Raw genomic sequence first — 17,945 nt, 5'->3', positions numbered from 1 at the left:
TAAAATAAAGCAGAATTATCCTTTAACATTTTAGCTCAAAGATGCCAGAAATGAAGCTGAAGTTGTGGTCATGTCGGGTCAGAGTCTGTTGGGAGGAAACATCCTGGTCAGTGAGCACGCAGCGTTCCCAGCTGCTGAAGCACACAGTTGGAGCAGAGAAGCTCAGAATGAAAAAACAAGACAATGGAAAAGCTTTGAAATAATATCGATAAAGGGCAGAGGAGCGTTTGGCCTGATGATGATCCACAGAGAACGTCCTGCTCCTCCATGAAAACACAAACTTTACAACAGCGATCATCCATCCCACAATAAAAAAATACTTATCATCCTGCTCGGCTTCTGGAGCAGCATGCAGCTTTGGCATTGAGCCTCAATAACTGTTTGGTCCTATGTTTATGTCCACTAATCAATACCACCTGACAGGCTCCTTATCCATATCCTCCAGAAAACACCGCTCCAACGATCCATCAGCAGACACAGACACTCCAACAGGGCTCATCTGAACAGAGACACACAGATTAATCAGCAGATCTATAGTTTGATCAGTTACAACATGTCACCAAAGTTCTGAGATCTGAGCAAATTCTACTCTGACCTCATGTCCCTGCAGATCATTAACAGATCATCATTCACTTTGGAAATTGAGTTCCCTTCCTCCAGGCAGCTTTTGGGAAATGATCGGTTTGTGTTCAAAGCACCAGGCAGGATTTCTGCTTCTGGTCCAACAACAGCTGTTCTCAGCTCTGTACTGTAACAATTCAGTCATTTGTGGACACTAAAAACTAAACTTTCTGAGATTCCATGAGGGACTGGAAAAGGTGCAGACGGGGTAATCCCCACAGGTTTATTATTCTAAGTAGGTCAGGTCATAGCAGCGTGTGACGCAGACGCACTCGGATTTCTTTCTTTTCATTTTAAAGGTCTTTCTGCCATCCTGTTTCCTTCATCATCTCATGGCTTCTGGTTTCTCTCTTTTCTCATCCAGACTGGGAATGACTTCTGTAGGAGTAAGTAAACTTTGGTTTTATGCGTATGGGTCCCAGACCTTTGCCTCAGCCACAGTGGAGGTGAATGAAATGAAGTTTGTGCTGCTCATAGCTTTAAGATATGCAACTTAACTCAGCAGCAACGTCTCTTGCTTAAACAGAGTTTCTCCCCAGAACACAGCAGAGCCCGTTTTCACTGACACCACCTTTGACCCATCTCTGTAAAACTATGCCCCAATACTATTCAAGCATTTCAGTGTCATTCACAGAAAAATGTCGAATGAAACCCTGACAGTGATAAAATATTACTCAGCCTGAAGACAAACCATTGTGTAACACAGTATTTGGTTTTGTTGTTGTTGCTGTGTGTTGACCTCTGACCTGCGGAGGCTGCGAGCTTCGTACAGTGTGTCATCCTCGTCGCTCTCCACCACCTCCATTTCCACAGAGTCGTCGTAGTTCGACAGCAGACCGTACTTCTTCTTCTGGGTGGGCTTCTTCAGCCTGACAACATGATCAAGATAATCAATGAAATTAAGTCTTGATGCGATGCTACAATTCATGTTGAACTGTAGAGAAGCTCCGACAGCTTCAGAAAACCACCTGAATCGTATTTCAAATAGCATGTACTACTGCTGATAAAGGATGAAGTGTTCAATTGTGAGATTTATGGATGGAGTTTGGTGTGACTGTTGCTCCACATTCAGGGGAATATAAATATAATATATAAAATAAATAATAATAATAAGTATAATATAAATCATCTGATAAACTGCTCTTTGATAAAATGTTAAATTTATGATAAACTGACAAAAAAGTTTGGTGGGCTAATTGAATTCAGCAGCACTTATATGAATGTGTACTTTTCTCCCCGTCTTTCAAACTGTGACACCAGCTGTCACAAGCCCTACATGCTGCCATTAGTTTGTATGCAAGTATGCGCCCCACACTGATTTTTTATTTATTTATTTTTTGTTATACAATACTTTCCCATATAAAGAATATGGCAGGAAAATAAAGCAGGCATAGTTTAAGACTGTATTTTGATAGTGTACTGCAGTTACATTTTGTCATCCATGCGATCTCTGCATTTATGAATGGCATTTGGCTGGATATCAGTAGGTGAACCATTTCAAAATAATTTTTGCTTTCTGGATGAGATGCCGAATTGAAGAGTGGCACCTACAATTTAGGTAAGATCACAAATCACTTGTACTTCTGCTGATGCTAAAGAAAGTGTATAACTGTTGGATTTACGAATGAAGCTCGGCGCGACGTCAACCCATATATATATATTCATTTGGAATTTATTTCACAATATCCCACTTATACTAATATTCTCCTTTAGCTCTGGACTTCCTCAAACGAACTGCCCTAAAAAGTTACATCACCTTAATAGCAGCTTATACCATGCTAAACCAGTGCAAGTATGACACGCACTGAACCAAACTCCATTAAAACAGTGGTTTAAAGCTTCTCCACAGAGGCACATAGTTCGTAAAATGAGCGTTGTGTGTTTTTGTAAAGCTCTAGGAGGCACACTTTAGTTCGGCATGGGAGACGGTGTGTGGTATTTCACCCATGTTGGACACAATATGCGAGTGGGTAGCGTCTGGCCATAGGCAGCAGCAGTTTTACAGTAGTTCTCACCGCACGGCTCGGATGAGGAAGTAGAGGACTCCGGCTGTGGTGATGGCGATGAGGACGTACAGGGCCCTCTGGATCAGCGACCTGTCCAGGTTGGAGCCGTTGGATATTTTTCCGTGGCTCTCACCGCCGCTGTGTGTGTTGTTCCCGCCACTGGAGTTCGTCACAGCGGGTTTGAGGCCCGCGGTGCTGCCGGCGGTGGCTTTGGGCGCATCGGACGCCACGACCACGAACACCCAGCATATCGGTACAAGAACCGCAGAGAGAACTCTCCCGAAAGTCATTTCACATCTACCAACACTAAACAAAGCGCAAGGCCTGGACTACGGAACCGGGATTTCCTGATACACGTCTCGTTATGAGAAATCCGCCTACCGTTTTGTTGACATACAGTGACTCCCAACCAGGAAGTCCACCTCACGTACTGCTTATGTAAACAGGCGGAGGGCAAATTCTCCCTCGGTAAGGTCTGCAGGTAGTTACTGCCAACCAATCACAGTGAATCCAGGCACCTGTAACTTCATACACAGGGCTTAAATTCAAAATGAACCACGTGATATGTCAACTATACAACAGCAGGCAACGTACATCAGCAATAAAATCTGAATGGAGTTTGGTTTAATGTCTGTTCACATGTAAGATGGCATGAAGGGAATGTTTCTTTCTTTCTTTTTAGTACAGCTTGGATTGGGTGGATCCAAAATGAATATTAGTAGAACTGGTAAATCATTGTATTAAAGTCAATATAATGACCAAACTTCATTCTTACATTGAAAAAATGTAATACCTCCTCTGGTTTCAGCACTATATGCACCCAACAATCCCTCCTGCCAATATAACATTCAGTTTCTCAATCGAAAATATTGTGTTGTAGTTATAATAAACCTACCTTCACCTGTGTGTTAGCTCACATCTGGATTCTGGTCTGTGTGGAACATCTAGGCAGCAGTGTCCTATCACAGAGTCTGGTCTTTGAGCTTTCTCCTCCTGTCCCTCACGCAGCTTTAATACAGGTGTTCAGCAGCTGTTTATCTTCCTCCACAGCCTGAAGCGTTTTAACTGATGAGCACAGTCACATCTGGACAGCTGTTCTCACTAAGACATAATAAATCCGTCCCCACCTGTCTGTCCTGGTGAAAGAGGCTCACTGCTGCCTGGCTACAGAAGCATCATACAAAACAGTTTTCACATGTTTCACTACTTTGTTTGTCAGATACCAATATTCTTCACATTGGTTTATATTTCCCTGATTTTTAACAAATATTTTGCATCTAGGCTTACCTATGTTAATACATGTGTTATATATTAAAATATATATTTTATGATGCATTTTACTATTTTTCTAAAATTTTGCAGATTATTTTCTTTTTTGATATATTGAGTTTTTTTAACAATTTACAGATTTTTAATATAGCCTATTACTAATTTATGTCAGAGATTTTACTGATATTTTACCAATATTCATTAGGAACCTTCACAAAATGGTTGACAAAAAATAACTTTTTATTAAAACAACCTAGACTGGCTATATTTCTATTCTGCTTGGGTTTATGAGGACTCTTATTGAAACAAGTCACACCGAGCTCAAATCACATTAACCATGTGAACATTAACGCAAGACCTTTAAAATCCTACATAATCAAACCAGGAAAACACCTGATATATATTCCTGTCTTTTGATGAGGAAATAAAGAAATAAAATGTTGCGTGTTTCCGGAGTTGCGGGCTTGAGTCACCCAGGATCAGAGCCCGCACATGTCACGCAAACGTACATTTATGTATTTAGGTTATTTCTGTATTTAGGTTGCTGACAGTACCTAACAGACCCACCGTCGAATGGGAGCGTGGCTTAGCTACAGTGCCGCGTTGTGATTGGTCAAATTGGTAGCAGAGGGGCGGGGCTGTGAGATTACAGCCGCAGCTCTCTCCGCAGATCCAACGACATCTGGAGCAGCCCTCCCCGGGAAGCGGAGCATCACACACCGAGACCCCGCACTGAGCTGCACCGGGCTTCGCTGTCTGCTGCCGCTGGAAACGCAGCCGGGATCCAGTACTGGTGTTTCCGGGCTGGTGCCGCACCGGGAGGTTGCTGCGCTCCGGACCATCTTTCTCTTTAAAACACGGAAATACGACTAAATCTCGGGAGGAAGGTGATGGACTGAACTGATCCGATATCTGAGAGGGTTTAGGCCCGATGGACGCTGCGACACATCTGGACCTGATGCTTCTGGATCCCGGCTGCTGCTGCGGTCTGGAATAAAAGCCGCGTCGTCTCCAGGGATTTTTTTCTGATTTGGTCTTTCTCTCTCGGTCCCGAGTGAGAGTTTGAGGGAGCAGGCGTATCCTCCTGCTGGTCTGGATTAAAGCCCATCAGGATCACGAATCATCCCCCTTCTATTCCTCTAATCTTGGTTTTACCGAGCTGGATTTAAATCTGAGATCTGATCTGGATTACTGTGCTTCTGGTTCTGATCTGTTACATCTGACCCGGTCTAAATCGGCCCTGGCCCTGGTGCCATCGTGGACTCGGTCCTGGTCCTCTTGGTCCCAGTTTGGAGGGGCACGACTGTCATCATGCCGACGTCCCGGCCTGGTTCGGAGCCGGTGGAGTTCTGGGTGGACGGGTCGAGGCGGGACGGTACGGTGGAGGAGTTTTACACCCTGAGCTCCGAGCTGGGCAGGTCTGGACCACATTATAAGGGGGCACAGGGAGAAACTGCTGAGTTCACATGAGGCTCTCATTGGGCCAAAGTGAGGGCCCCACGTGATCCTCCTCATATCTAAACAAACAAACAAACAAACAAACAAACAAACAAACAAACAGGGAACATGTTGTTGTGGTCTGACTGAGCAGTGGTGGAAGAAGTACTGAGATTATTTACTTCAGGAAAAGTAGTAATATCACAGTGTAAAAGTACTCTGTTACAAGTAAAAGTCCTGCGTTCAAAAATTTACTTAAGTAAAAATGCAAGTGTATTACAGCTCCCAGGTATCTGTTCTTCTGTGAGTTCACTCCATGTCAGAGACCAACCGTGTACTTTTTACTGCACTACATGTACCTGATAACTTCACTTCCTTTCCAGAATCAGATGAATCAAACCAAACCCAGTAGAACCATCAGACTCTACTGATCCCGGTGGCAAATCCACCAGCTACCCAGTAGGATGTAAAGTACTTCACAGTATAAGTATATAAGGTAGTTACCATCAGCTCCACCTTTACCAGCTGCAGCATTAAAGTGATGGACACAGTAATGCATCAGTCACTATGATCCAGTATCAGAGACATTACTGGGACACAGGCCGTTCTGCAGGATGAGTACTGGTACTGTTGGTACTTCAAGTAGATCTGGATGCTGATACTGTTGTACTTTTACTTAAATCGCACTTTCAATGTAGAACCTTTACTTGTAACAGAGTATTTTACACTGCGTTACTTTACTTAAGTAAAGGATCTGAGTATTTGGGGGAATCAGTCAGTATTCTGTTGGTAAATTCACCCTGTCAGTCTGAAACCTGAAGAGACAAACCCTTTGTTCTTCTTCTTAAATCATGGCTGAAATAATTATGTTAGAACAGATGTTATTGGATGCACATCTGCACAACATCTGGTAGTAAGTCTGAACATAGCACAGCACAGCAGGCAGTAGATTTAACCCAAGCACTGTACTTAAGTACAGTTTTTGGCAGGTGGTTGTTTTTCTGAAACATTTGTTTTTAATATGTTATTTGATGACTACTGTGCAGAATCTGGTTACAAAATGAATCACAAAAGTAAGGTGGCTTTTCCCATATGGCTTCACGTTTACACAGCGACAGGAAGTAGTACCAGGTTGTCCATCTGTCTATATGGTCCGTGGTCCAAGCTGATCAGACCTTTGAAGCTGACACCAGTGACTTTAGGCTCATGTTCACAGTCCTTCCCAGCAAATTTTGTTCTTTATGCTATAATTGGCGAATGAACCAATCACAGCGAATGTCAGAAGTGACTCGATAAAGGAGGTGAAGGACACAGAGGCTGGTCCACAAACTCCTCAGCTGCTCTTTGACAAGTGTGTACTGCCATTGGATGTGAACGTCTTCCAAGTGCCACTGGAGGTACTCAGGCCTCAGAGGGCGTCACAGTACTCTGCAGCAGGAGCAGTACCAGTCATAGTCTGGGGAATTGACCTGAAGCTGTTGTCAGGCTGTTTGTTTGTGTTTACACTTCGTGGTATAGTGTATTGTGTGGTTGTTTCAGTAGACAAACAAATCAGAAACAGTGAAGAGATGGCAACCACCTGCTCTGTTACCAGGTGAGCTGTTGCCATGGAAACCAGCCAGTATGGCGTGTGATCCTGTATGGCTGTCATTATGGGGACATTTCTCCTTCATAACAGTGATTTTTTTCCTCCCCACTGTCACCAAGTGCTGGTCCAGAGGGATTTGTTGGGCTTTCTTTAGAACAGTGTAAGGTCTAGACCTGACTTTGTAAAGTGCCCTGAGACAATTGTCGCTGTGGATTGGTGATTATACAAATAAACTGAAGTGAACTGATAGTTGTCTGGGGCGGGGCGACATTGTGGTGCAGTGGTTAGTGCTATTGCCTCACAGCAGCAGCGCAGTCGGCATGTCCTCCCTGTGCCTGCGTGCGTGGGTTCTCTCCGGGTACTCCGGCTTCCTCCTACAGTCCGTAGGAGTGAGTGTACGGTTGTTTGTCTACGTGTCGGCCCTGTGATATACCGGCGACCTGTCCAGGGTGGACCCCGCCTCTTGCCCAGTGTCAGCTGGGATTGGCTCCAGCCCCCCTGTGACCCTATTTGGGAATAAGCAGGGTAGATAATGGATAGATGATATTTCTCTGTCTCAAACCCCCAAACATAGACCACAAGTAGAAAAGCACTTTTTAACTTCAGTGCACAATAATGGTGCTTTTCTACTGAACCAAAGCAAAGGAAACTTTGCCTCGTCTTCTTCCTCATGCTGTTGTACTGAATGGTAAAAACATTTTCCTTGTTGGGGAAGATCTTGACAATGGTTTTGTATTTTCTTCCAGAGGAGCCACGTCTGTTGTGTATCGCTGTGAAGAGAAGGAGACACAGAAACCCTACGCTATCAAAGTCCTGAAGAAAACGGTCAGTGATCGTGAGGTCAGAAGTCATGGTGGGGTCTCAGCAGCCAAGAGCATGACCCTCACTGCAGCTAGGCTAACAGCTCCTACTGCTTCCAGTCTTTGTGCTAAGCTAGGCTAGGTGCCCCCAGCTGGCCAGTTGTCTCATGTTTTATTCTTCTGTTTTAGATCGACAAGAAAATTGTTCGTACTGAAATTGGCGTCCTGCTGCGTCTTTCCCACCCAAACATCGTAAGTGCTTCTCATGACTTCACTGTTTTACATGCTGATTCAAATTTCTGAACCTAAGGCCACGTCCACATCCCAGCTGCAGTTTCCCAGACCTGGTGTGTCCACAGCAGTGTGAACAGACCAGACCAGGTGTCCTCAGACCAGATCTGGGTCACCTGCCTATGTGTTTCTAGACCTGATTCCTCTCTGACCTCTGACTGTGCGAGCACCGTCAGAATGGTCAGATCAGAATTTATGTGGTCGTTTTAACGTGTCCGCCTCTGCACATACGGCCTGTCGTCATCAGGTCCAACTGAAATAGCAGAGCTGAGCATTAAGGCCTCAGATGGGAATGTAGATTATGATTATTTTATTTCTGACTTTTCACACATTTATGATATTGTGATATATGCAAATATTTGGCAGTTTTATCCTGTACAGTATTACTGTATGTCACACCCTGCTGAAGGACACCTCTGTGAAACAGTCTGAACAAAATCTGAATATCCACACCTTCATGGAGGAGGATTCACTGCAGCACTGCTGGGTCAGGCTGACTTAGTCTGGGACAGGGGTTCCTAATAGGAACACCATCAGGTGTGTTCAAAGCAATAACCTGCTCTGTCTTGAGCAGGTTAAAGCCAGCATAAACAAGTATTTATCCATGTATGTAGTGATGATTTTTTGATAACACACTGTAAAAACCGTAGGCCCTTTGTTCTATGACTGGTTGTCTTTTGTCACATGTCCTAGATGAGCTGAATCAGGGGCATTAGAAACATATTTTAGACCTGCTGGGTCTTGTTAGACTAGTTTTACATGTCACTGTGTCCCTGCTGTCTTTTAAAAAGTCCACACACACTCTGCTCTGCACTTTGGAAATCACTGATCTGATCTGGGAAGTCCATTTGGAATAGACCTGAACTGGGACTGGGACTCCATCCGAACAGAGAGCAGCTGCACAGGGTGTTTTTTTTATATACACGGTTATACAAAACCAGGCTGTAGTAGACTCAGCCAGATGCTCCAGATGTTCCTCTGATGTTCACAATATGCCAATTAAGTTTTAATCTCGTGCTTTCTTCTTTTCCGACTGAATCAGATTCAGCTGAAGGAGATTTTTGAGACGGACACTGACATTACTCTGGTGCTGGAGCTGGTGACCGGAGGGGAGCTGTTTGACAGGTAGGCACACTGTAGCTGTGAGGAACCTCACTGACATAATACATCGCCTTACCGTGAGCTAAACCTGACTCCAACCTGAACCCTAAACTGAGTCTGAACCCTCAGACAGCCCTGTGAAGGGGTGAGCAGAGGACGACATGTCCTCACAGTGCAGAAATGTCCTCACAACAGTGGTTTCCCACTAAAATGTGTCTACACAAACACTTGTACACACACACAGACAGAGTGGTCAGAGATGTGTTGATTCACCTGGCAGGACATAGCTTTAGCCTGGTGCACCCAGCCGTGGACAAAGTAGATTGTTTACTTAAGTAAGATAGAGTTACCACAGTGCAGAAATACTCTGTTACAAGTAAAAGTCCTTCATTCAACATGTTACTTCAGTAAAAGCTCAAAAGTATTAGCAGAAAATATAAGTATCAAAAGTAAAAGTACTGATTATGCAAAATGGCACATTTACACTGATGTACATCGTGTTATTAAACTATAATTACCGATGCATTATTGTGTACATCACATTTAATGTTGCAGCTGGTAAAGGTAGGCTAGTTTAAACTCATTATCTGTTTATAATGTGAATTACTGCTGAGTAGCTTGTAAATTTTACACCACGGATCAATAAATCTAATTATACTGTATTTTGTTTTATTAACCTCTTTCTGAAAAGTAACCAACAACTAAAGTTATCAAATAAATGAAGTGACTACAAAGTACAACATTTTTCTCTGAAAAATGACAGGATTTACACACAGCCTGTCGTCTCTGATTTCTTCAGTGGACATGTTCGAAGAGACAGAGTAAACACAGAGCTGTTTGTCCCTGGGTGCACTGGTTTCCTGGAATCTGTCACCTTGAGATTTCCAGGCAGATACTCCAGGAAACCTTTGCGCCCTGAGAGGAGCAGCCGCTAACTGTTGTTTTCACATGTATGTTGACTTAACACGAGATACAGCATGTTCATGTTACAGGTGGCGTTCTGACAGTTCGTTTCAGTTGTATTTGTATAGTGCCAAATCACAACAGAACCGGGCTAGCAGTTTCCCTGTTTGCAGTCTTTATGCCAAGCTAAGATAACCACATTCTGACCTGAGAATGAAAACTGCACCGTCCAAACAACAAATGCAACATTTCCCAACTTAAATTGTTACAGTGGTTGTAACAGACTATAAAAGTAAATATAAGAGATAAAAGTGTTTATAACTTAAAGACTGAGACTCAACCCTGTGATTCACTCATGAACTCTCCTCTGTGATGTTTAGCCTATGAACATCTAGGGCTGATGGGAAATGCTGTTCATTTAAGACTGTTCACATCATAAGTAATGACTAAACAGCAATGCTGGATAGTTTTTCAAAAAGCTGCCAAGCTTATCTGAGCCCATCAGGTGAGTCACCTGATGTACAGTGGAGAGAGGATCCGTCCAAGGTGATGATTTTTTATTATCCAAGTTAGAAATGAATGAGGTTTTCTTACTTCTGGACCAGAAGCTGGAAGCTCTCGTTTCACTTCAGCTGGTGTTTGCTTTGTGATTTTTTGTTTCCAGGATCGTGGAGCGAGGTTACTACAGTGAGAGAGATGCCGCTCATGTCATCAAACAGATCCTGGAGGCCGTGGCGGTAAGACTGCTGCGTTCACTGTCTGCTCTGTGTGTCAGGAAAATGCAGCTCCGTCTGAGTTTCTGCTTCTGATCAACCAGCAGCCACGCCTCTGGTGATGATGGTCACTGTGTTGATCACTCCATCCAGACCCTCTGCTCATTAGATTACTGTGTCTGTTCAGCCTCGCAAAACAAAAGAGCTTCTCTGACTTTCTGTCAATGTCCTGACTCCAGCACAGAGCTGCCAACCCATAAAAGTCTAGTTTGACTTGTTTCAAGCATGGATCAATTACCTGGTGTTGACTAGGCTGCATGACTTAATTCCAGGAAATGTCACTTGTCTTAATTATCAGTTTTATCTTGTTCAGATTTTAGCTAACTTTAGATAACTTCAAGCTTCAAGGTTTAAACACAAACATCTTATTTCTAATTGTAGCATTTTGGCTGCCTGATGGTTAATACTCAACTTGGGGAAAATATTTCACTTCAAGATTTAGACTTTTGCTATGAATTTATTTTTTCTGCCATCACAAAACAAATTTAGAGTCTCAGAATAATGGTGAGACCCCTGCTGCTGTTAGTTGCATTAATATGCTAATATTTGTACTAGTAACTAGTAGCAAACACAAAATGTACACTAATGCAAATGTCATTATTTTTACAGATATTGTAAAATGAAACTATTTTAGCTTAGGTTTTGTTTTTAGTTCCTGTTACAGCTTCTAGCTCCCTGTAATTTAGAGTTAGCCTCTAGTGCCTATGAACCTAGTTATCTTCTTGGGCCTGTTAATCTTGGTATCTTAGAGGAGTTAGCGTCACTGAAACATCTAACCTATAAAAATGATTTCTCAACATGATGAACTGCTCCTTTAAGGATCATTAGCATCAAATTACAAAAGGAGATTTTATATTTTTTTAGTGTAGGAGTCTGGCCTCCTCCGGCTGATGAGTCACTAGCTTCCTGTTACTCTGCAGTTTTAATTAAATGTGAAAGTAACACAAAATCACATTTAAATGTCAACATGTGACGATTAAAAACCAGGAGGCATTCACGGACATTCTTACACAAGGCTGCACTGCTCACAGAAACAAGGAGGTTATTTGGGCCCATCTCAGCTGGATATGCAGCAGCAGCAGCAGAAAACTGTAATTAATTAGAGAAGAGGTCGGTGATAATCACAACGTGTAATTATTGTCAGTGTGAGTGAAAATCATCTGTCAGTAACCCTGATGAATGAGGCGGGGACCAGACGGTTCTGAGGAAACAAAGGCACCAGCGTTCCTGTGTTTGTTAAAGTCGAGGTTGGATTTGATGTAGACTGGAGCAGTAGCTGCCGTGTGTAGCTGCAGTGGTTGCTGTAGCTCGTTGAACTGCCCTGTTGCAGATGTTGCAGTAGTTGCTATAGTTGGTGTATTTGCTGTAGTTACACTGGTTAGTTGTAGCTGTTGTTGGCAGCGGCGGTGGCGGTGTGCGGCAGCTACAGGTCTCTGATGTAACAGCAGCTTCTGTCCAGCTGCTGAACAGATTAAACTCAGAGGATTAGCACACACACACACACACACACACTGACCAGAGCTGACCTACATTTACTGCAGAGAAACACGGGTCTGTTTATGTGCTTATACACTCAGTGGTCAGTTTATTAGAAACCCCTGTGTCAAACAAATTAAGCCCTCCTTCACGTAGGTGATTATGTTCAGTTTGTGTTCACACTGTTTCACACAGGTGCTGGTTTACCTGTGTGAAACAATGTGGAGGCTGCAGAATAAAAAAACAGTGATTTGAAGACCTGCAGAGGTGAGATGCTGGTTCACAGGGGGTCCTCTTCAGCACAGAGACAGAACACCTGACAGCAGGTCACACCATTGACGTCTTCTGTCTTTTATTAGAGCTGCAAATAAACAGCAAGAATAAGTCTGACACTGATTTGATTTGCAATCACTGTTTTAACTGCGTCATTGTCTGCACTTAACCACAGGGGGCGGTTTCACATTTAGATTGGCCTGTAGTGTCAGATCAGTCCTAATGCTGATGACTGAACAACTTTCCCTTGCACTTCTGAAGAATTCAACAGCTTAACAAAACATGTTTAATACAGGTACAAATCGTAGATTTAAGTGATGTTTAGCTAATGCCCGACTCATGGTGATTTACTGCAGGAGTTATTACAGATGTATCATGAATTTCCGTTACTGCTCCTGCTCACTATGACTTTCTGAGACTACTTCATAGATCACCGATTAAGAAGCGCTAGTTCACACTGACCTCAGACAAGTATTGATATGGCACCAAATTAGTTGCAGTTACACAGCAGTTCAGGTCAACCCATGCATCTGATTGGTCTCTATCAGCAGAACAGAACCTGTTCTCATGGAAATGTGAAGCTTTTTCCAACCAGACTGGTCGTCAGATGCAATCATGGACATGTTGCTGCAGGACCCATTGTGTTTATGTCACATTTACAAGCTTGTTATTCTACTATGTTGCTGATATTTTGTCACTGGCTTTCCTGTACTTTTCAAAGTACATTTGCTCTAACATGTAAACTTCACATGTGAAGCAGCATGTAAATGTTTGTGTCTGATGCCCAGATTGGTTCCAGTGATCAACAAATAGAAAACTGCTCCAGTTTCGTTCTTCCAGTGACAGAATGAAGCACTTTGATGCATTTGTTCAGTCAGCCACATTGTTTGGTTTCACAGAAGTCGTAATTTATTCAGAATTTCTTGCACTTAAGATAGTCCAGAGCTACAGTCAACAACTGTGTACTGCAGATGCAGAGCCAGAGTCAGTCTCTGAAGCCAGCTGCACTGTGAGGTAAATAAGAGCAGCACCACATCACACTGTGTGGGAATATTTAAAAAGTTGCAGTAAATACAAACTGGTGAAAGCAGTGAAATATCACACAATGCTGCTGTCTTCAGATCCTGAGCCACAGCTGATCTGAAAACAGGAAGTGAGTGTTCAGGGAGCAGCAGGAGATGCTGGGATCTGTAGGAAGAGGCCATCTGTCACCTCGCATTTGGAGTTCATTTCAATCTGTCCTGCCAAGTCCTCCACAGACTCCCGCCCTCCTCCATGACTTCTGCAGCGTGCAGTAGGACGTCAGACTGGTGGTGCTGTCCAGACCATGTTTCTGAACTTGGTCTAACATTTTGATGTTTGTGTGTTTCAGTATTTACACGAGAACGGTGTCGTGCATCGTGACCTCAAACCTGAGAACCTGCTGTATGCTGACTTGTCATTCGACGCTCCGCTCAAGATAGGTAACACACCACCTGCTTTACTCCTTCTAAGTCTGATGTTGTTATTATCTATTATTTAATATTTGTTTATTTTTTATGTCCGTGCAGATTCTCAGTCATCCAGGTCATAGTAAGCTGAAAAAAATCAACTGGACTAGATTTTTAGGTTGAAGACGTTTCACCTCTCATCCAAGAGGCAGAATTGATGAAGCCTCTTGGATGAGAGAAGTTTTTTTCAGTTTATTTTTTATCATTGATCCTTAGACTGTGATCAGGATACAGAAGAGTGCTCACTCTGTCTGAGGAAAAACATTCACCACCGACCACCTCCTTAAAACTGCCCTGTATTTGTCAAACCTTTCAAACAAAAAGTGTTGGTTATTTAGTTTTAAATCGCCAAAGAAATATTTTTACATGAAAAATTACTTCAACAAACAAAATAGTTGCCAATTAATTATTTGGCATTTCACTGTTCAAATAATCAACCAAGGCTGCATCCACATCAGGCCTTAACGCTCAGATCTTTGTGTCGCTGCTTCCCGTCCATGTGTGTCAGTGCCATGTATCCATCTCCGGCATGAACACCAGTCACCGTTCTGACAGCGCTCGCACAGTCAGAGGTCAGAGAGGAATCGGATCTAGGAGCACATACACAGGTGGCCCAGATCTGGTCTGAGGACACCTGGTCTGTTCACACTGCTATGGACACACCAGGTCTGGGAAACTTCAGCTGGGATGTGGAAATAGATTAATTATTTCAGCTGTACTGCAAAAACCTGCAAAGAAACTATTAACTTAAGCTGTAAAAATAAATGTACTGCAGTGAAAAGTACAATATTTCTCCCTGAAATGTAGTAAAGCAGAAGTGTAAAGTAGTATGAGATGGAAATGTTTAAGTACAGTGTTCCAAGTAAAATTTTACAGTACATGAGTAAAGGTACCTACCTACTTTCCCTTGCTGGAACTCGTGATAGTGTCATTTCTGACAGCACCTGAAAGCAACAGCTCAGACTGTTCACAGTGAGAAACAGTGTGAGATGAATATCTGAGACTCGGGTTCTGTGTGTGTCAGCCTCCAGATGGTTGGACAGAAACTTACATCCAGCCTCCACCCTGGTTCCCTCACACACCAACACCTCCACCCTGCACTGCTGCACACACCCGCTGGGCTGCGAACAGAAACAACCCAAACTGATTTTAACTGCAAACCTCCAGAGTCAAAGTGAAAACCGTTTGTTCATCACTTCAGTTCTAACAAGGAGATGTCTCGTCTCTTTCAGCCGACTTTGGTCTTTCCAAAATCATCGACGATCAGGTGACCATGAAGACTGTCTGTGGTACTCCAGGGTACTGCGGTAAGTATTCAGGATTGTAGCACCTACCGGGTGTACGAACAGGATGTAGTAGGTGTAGCAGATGGTATTAATATTAGGAGCAGAAATACTAAACCGGTATAATACCAGTATTGTTTGTTGCATTGGATGTAGTTGCACTATAAGGTAGTTTAATAGCCATAGTAAACGGTGTAGTAGCGGTACTTGATCAGAATCAGAATTAGCTTTAATGGCCAAGTGTGTCGGACACACGGGGAATTTGACTCTGGTACATAGGCTCTCAATGTGTATGTACATATCCCCATGCAAGGGGCAAGTAAACAGTAAACCAGCATAAGGCTGTGTAATATAACAAAATAAGCAGTATTAACAAGCAACAACCAGTGCAAACAATGCAAAATATAGCAGTATAAACAGGCAGTAAACAATGCAGACAGACAAAGGAATGTAGCAGTAGTAGGAATGATGGTGTAGTAACAGCATTAGCTGATGTCCTAATAGTAGATAGTGTATGAGCAGTATTAGAGGATTAGGAGGTGTAATAAATGGTCCAGTAGCAATATTAGGTGGTGTAGTACCAGCTGTAGATGGTGTAGTAGTAGTGGTGCAGTATCATTAGTAAAGGGTACTGTATAAGTGACAGTGTCATTAGTATACTGTGTAGAAGGAGTAGTATGCTACACGATGTAGTAGTAGTAGAAGACAGAGTCGTGGCAGTTAGTGTACTGTGTAGTAGTAGTACATGGTGTAGTAGTAGTAGTAGACGTGCTTAACGGCCTGTGCTGCAGCAGCAGGCCATGATGCATTCACTGTGGCCTCCGCTCTGTGGGATTTCACATGACTGTGAGCTTCGCTCAGCCATCTGGCTCCTCTGTCTGCAGCTCCAGAGATCCTGCGGGGAAATGCCTACGGCCCTGAGGTGGACATGTGGTCGGTGGGCGTCATCCTGTACATCCTGTGAGTCCATTAACACCTCGCTGCCAGGCCGCACACACACACGCGCACACAGACACACACACATGATGGACTGATTCAGCATCGGCTCGTTCCCGTCACTATGGATTTACATCGACATTTCGTTTCTCCCATCTGTCTCATAACAGCCATTAGAAGTGATGACATAATGTGAAACAGTGCTTCCTGTTCATCTCAGTAAGTGGTGTGTTTATTGTTTACTGTCTCCACCAGCCCATAGCAACACACTGCCGGATCCTGTGCTTCTAGTCAGAAACTACCAGTTTGTGTTGTTGTGTTTATTTTTGTGTTGTGAGTTTTCTGAGTGGCTGCTCTTTCACAAACTCGGATCAGATTATTGGGAATTAGAGCTGATCACTGTCTCTCACGGTCTCAGCATGTTGACAGCATTAAAGGATCCCGCGGCTCCTGGAAGCTGTTCCCTCTGTGTCCTTGCATCAGGAGAATGTTATAGATTCATCAGATTCCTTTGACCCACCGTTTCTCAGAGCGCTTCTACAGAGCACCAGCCCTTCAAATAGTGGTGTCAGAGAAATCTGTCTGTCAGACCATCTCAAAGTCCGACTGCTCCACCAAACACAGCATTCTCTGAACAGGATAAGCTTCCTCGCAGAATTAGCCAGTTTTCCTACCTTTAACAAACATATAAAATGCATTTTAGCTCTACTATTGACAGACCATCTTTCAGACTGTGTGGCTGCTGCTGTTCTCTCGGTTTACTCTGTGTTGGATGATGGTGTCTTTGTTGGCACTACCACTGGTCCTCTAGAAGATTAGCAACCACTGCATTAACACTGAGCTGACCTGCATCCTGCTCTCCAGACTCTGTGGGTTCGAGCCGTTCTTCGACCCCAGGGGGGACCAGTACATGTACAGTCGCATCCTCAACTGTGACTACGAGTTTGTGTCTCCATGGTGGGACGAGGTGTCCCTCAATGCCAAGGATCTGGTGAGTTCTGCTGCTGTCTGGATCAATATAAACACAGATGTTAGATCGCTAGAAACACGTCAGGCTCTGCTGCCACATGCTGCAGCAGGGCAGTTCAAGCAGCAGAAAACAGCAGAGCTTCTGCTGCTTTTGGGTGTTTGAATGAAAGAAGACCGAGCAACAAATCACATTTCACAAGTTATTTTACTTGATGTATTTTGCTGTTAAAATGTGATTTTGTTATTGACAGTTATAATAATGTGACATAAAATTAAAATGTAAATATCCATCCATCTGTTACCTATACGACTCATCCTAACGAGGGTCGTGGGGGGACTGGAGCCAATCCCAGCTGTCCACCCTGGACAGGTCACCAGTCCCTCACAGGGCTGACATGTAGACAAACACCACACTCACCCCTAGGGGCGATTTAGAGTCACCAGTCACCCTAACCTGAATGTCTTTGGACTGTGGGAGGAAGTTGGAGTTAAAACATAAATATCCATCCATCCATTTTCTTCCGCTTATCCAGGACCGGGTCGCGGGGGCAGCAGTCTAAGCAAAGATGCCCAGACTTCCCTCTCTCCAGACACTTCCTCCAGCTCCTCCGGGGGAATGCTGAGGTGTTCCCAGGCCAGCTAAGAGACATAGTCCCTCCAGCGTGTCCTGGGTCTTCCCCGGGGCCTCCTCCCGGTGGGACATGCCCGGAACACCTCCCTAGGAAGGCG

The 17,945-nt window shown here is 43.7% G+C and overlaps 2 protein-coding genes across 3 annotated transcripts in view; one reads left to right on the top strand and one right to left on the bottom strand.

The window, feature by feature from the left end:
- Nucleotides 1–6: 6 nt before the first annotated feature.
- Nucleotides 7–3,876, bottom strand: fam174c (family with sequence similarity 174 member C). The gene is made up of 3 exons (XM_020609031.1): nucleotides 2,637–3,876; nucleotides 1,368–1,490; nucleotides 7–499 (listed from the first exon to the last, which is right to left on the bottom strand). Exons 1-3 carry the CDS (start codon nucleotides 2,915–2,917, stop codon nucleotides 496–498), a joined length of 408 nt encoding a protein of 135 aa, XP_020464687.1. The 5' UTR covers nucleotides 2,918–3,876; the 3' UTR covers nucleotides 7–495.
- Nucleotides 3,877–4,056: 180 nt separating this feature from the next.
- si:ch73-60h1.1 (calcium/calmodulin-dependent protein kinase type IV) overlaps nucleotides 4,057–17,945 on the top strand; it is a 21,264-nt gene continuing 7,375 nt past the window's right edge. Inside the window, exons 1-9 of one of the 2 annotated variants that reach the window (XM_020609126.1) lie at nucleotides 4,057–5,314; nucleotides 7,668–7,746; nucleotides 7,911–7,973; nucleotides 9,055–9,137; nucleotides 10,681–10,753; nucleotides 13,911–14,001; nucleotides 15,261–15,335; nucleotides 16,196–16,271; nucleotides 17,112–17,238. In XM_020609126.1, the coding sequence (XP_020464782.1) occupies nucleotides 5,208–5,314; nucleotides 7,668–7,746; nucleotides 7,911–7,973; nucleotides 9,055–9,137; nucleotides 10,681–10,753; nucleotides 13,911–14,001; nucleotides 15,261–15,335; nucleotides 16,196–16,271; nucleotides 17,112–17,238 (774 nt within the window). In that variant the 5' untranslated portion in view covers nucleotides 4,057–5,207. The remainder of the gene's footprint in view (nucleotides 5,315–7,667; nucleotides 7,747–7,910; nucleotides 7,974–9,054; nucleotides 9,138–10,680; nucleotides 10,754–13,910; nucleotides 14,002–15,260; nucleotides 15,336–16,195; nucleotides 16,272–17,111; nucleotides 17,239–17,945) is intronic. The other variant, XM_020609127.1, reaches the window with a different exon arrangement.

The sequence above is a fragment of the Monopterus albus genome, unplaced genomic scaffold (genome assembly GCF_001952655.1).
Source record: "Monopterus albus unplaced genomic scaffold, M_albus_1.0 scaffold98.1, whole genome shotgun sequence".
Lineage (NCBI taxonomy): Eukaryota > Metazoa > Chordata > Actinopteri > Synbranchiformes > Synbranchidae > Monopterus > Monopterus albus.
Note: the sequence above shows the minus strand (reverse complement) of the source record. Positions and strands in the feature narration are given on the sequence as shown.

Coding starts and splice junctions, on each gene's coding strand:
- fam174c (XM_020609031.1), bottom strand. CDS start 2,917: ATGACTTTCGGGAGAGTTCTCTCTGCGGTTCTTGTACCGATATGCTGG. Junction 1,491..2,636: donor TTCCTCATCCGAGCCGTGCG/GTGAGAACTACT, acceptor TCATGTTGTCAG/GCTGAAGAAGCCCACCCAGA.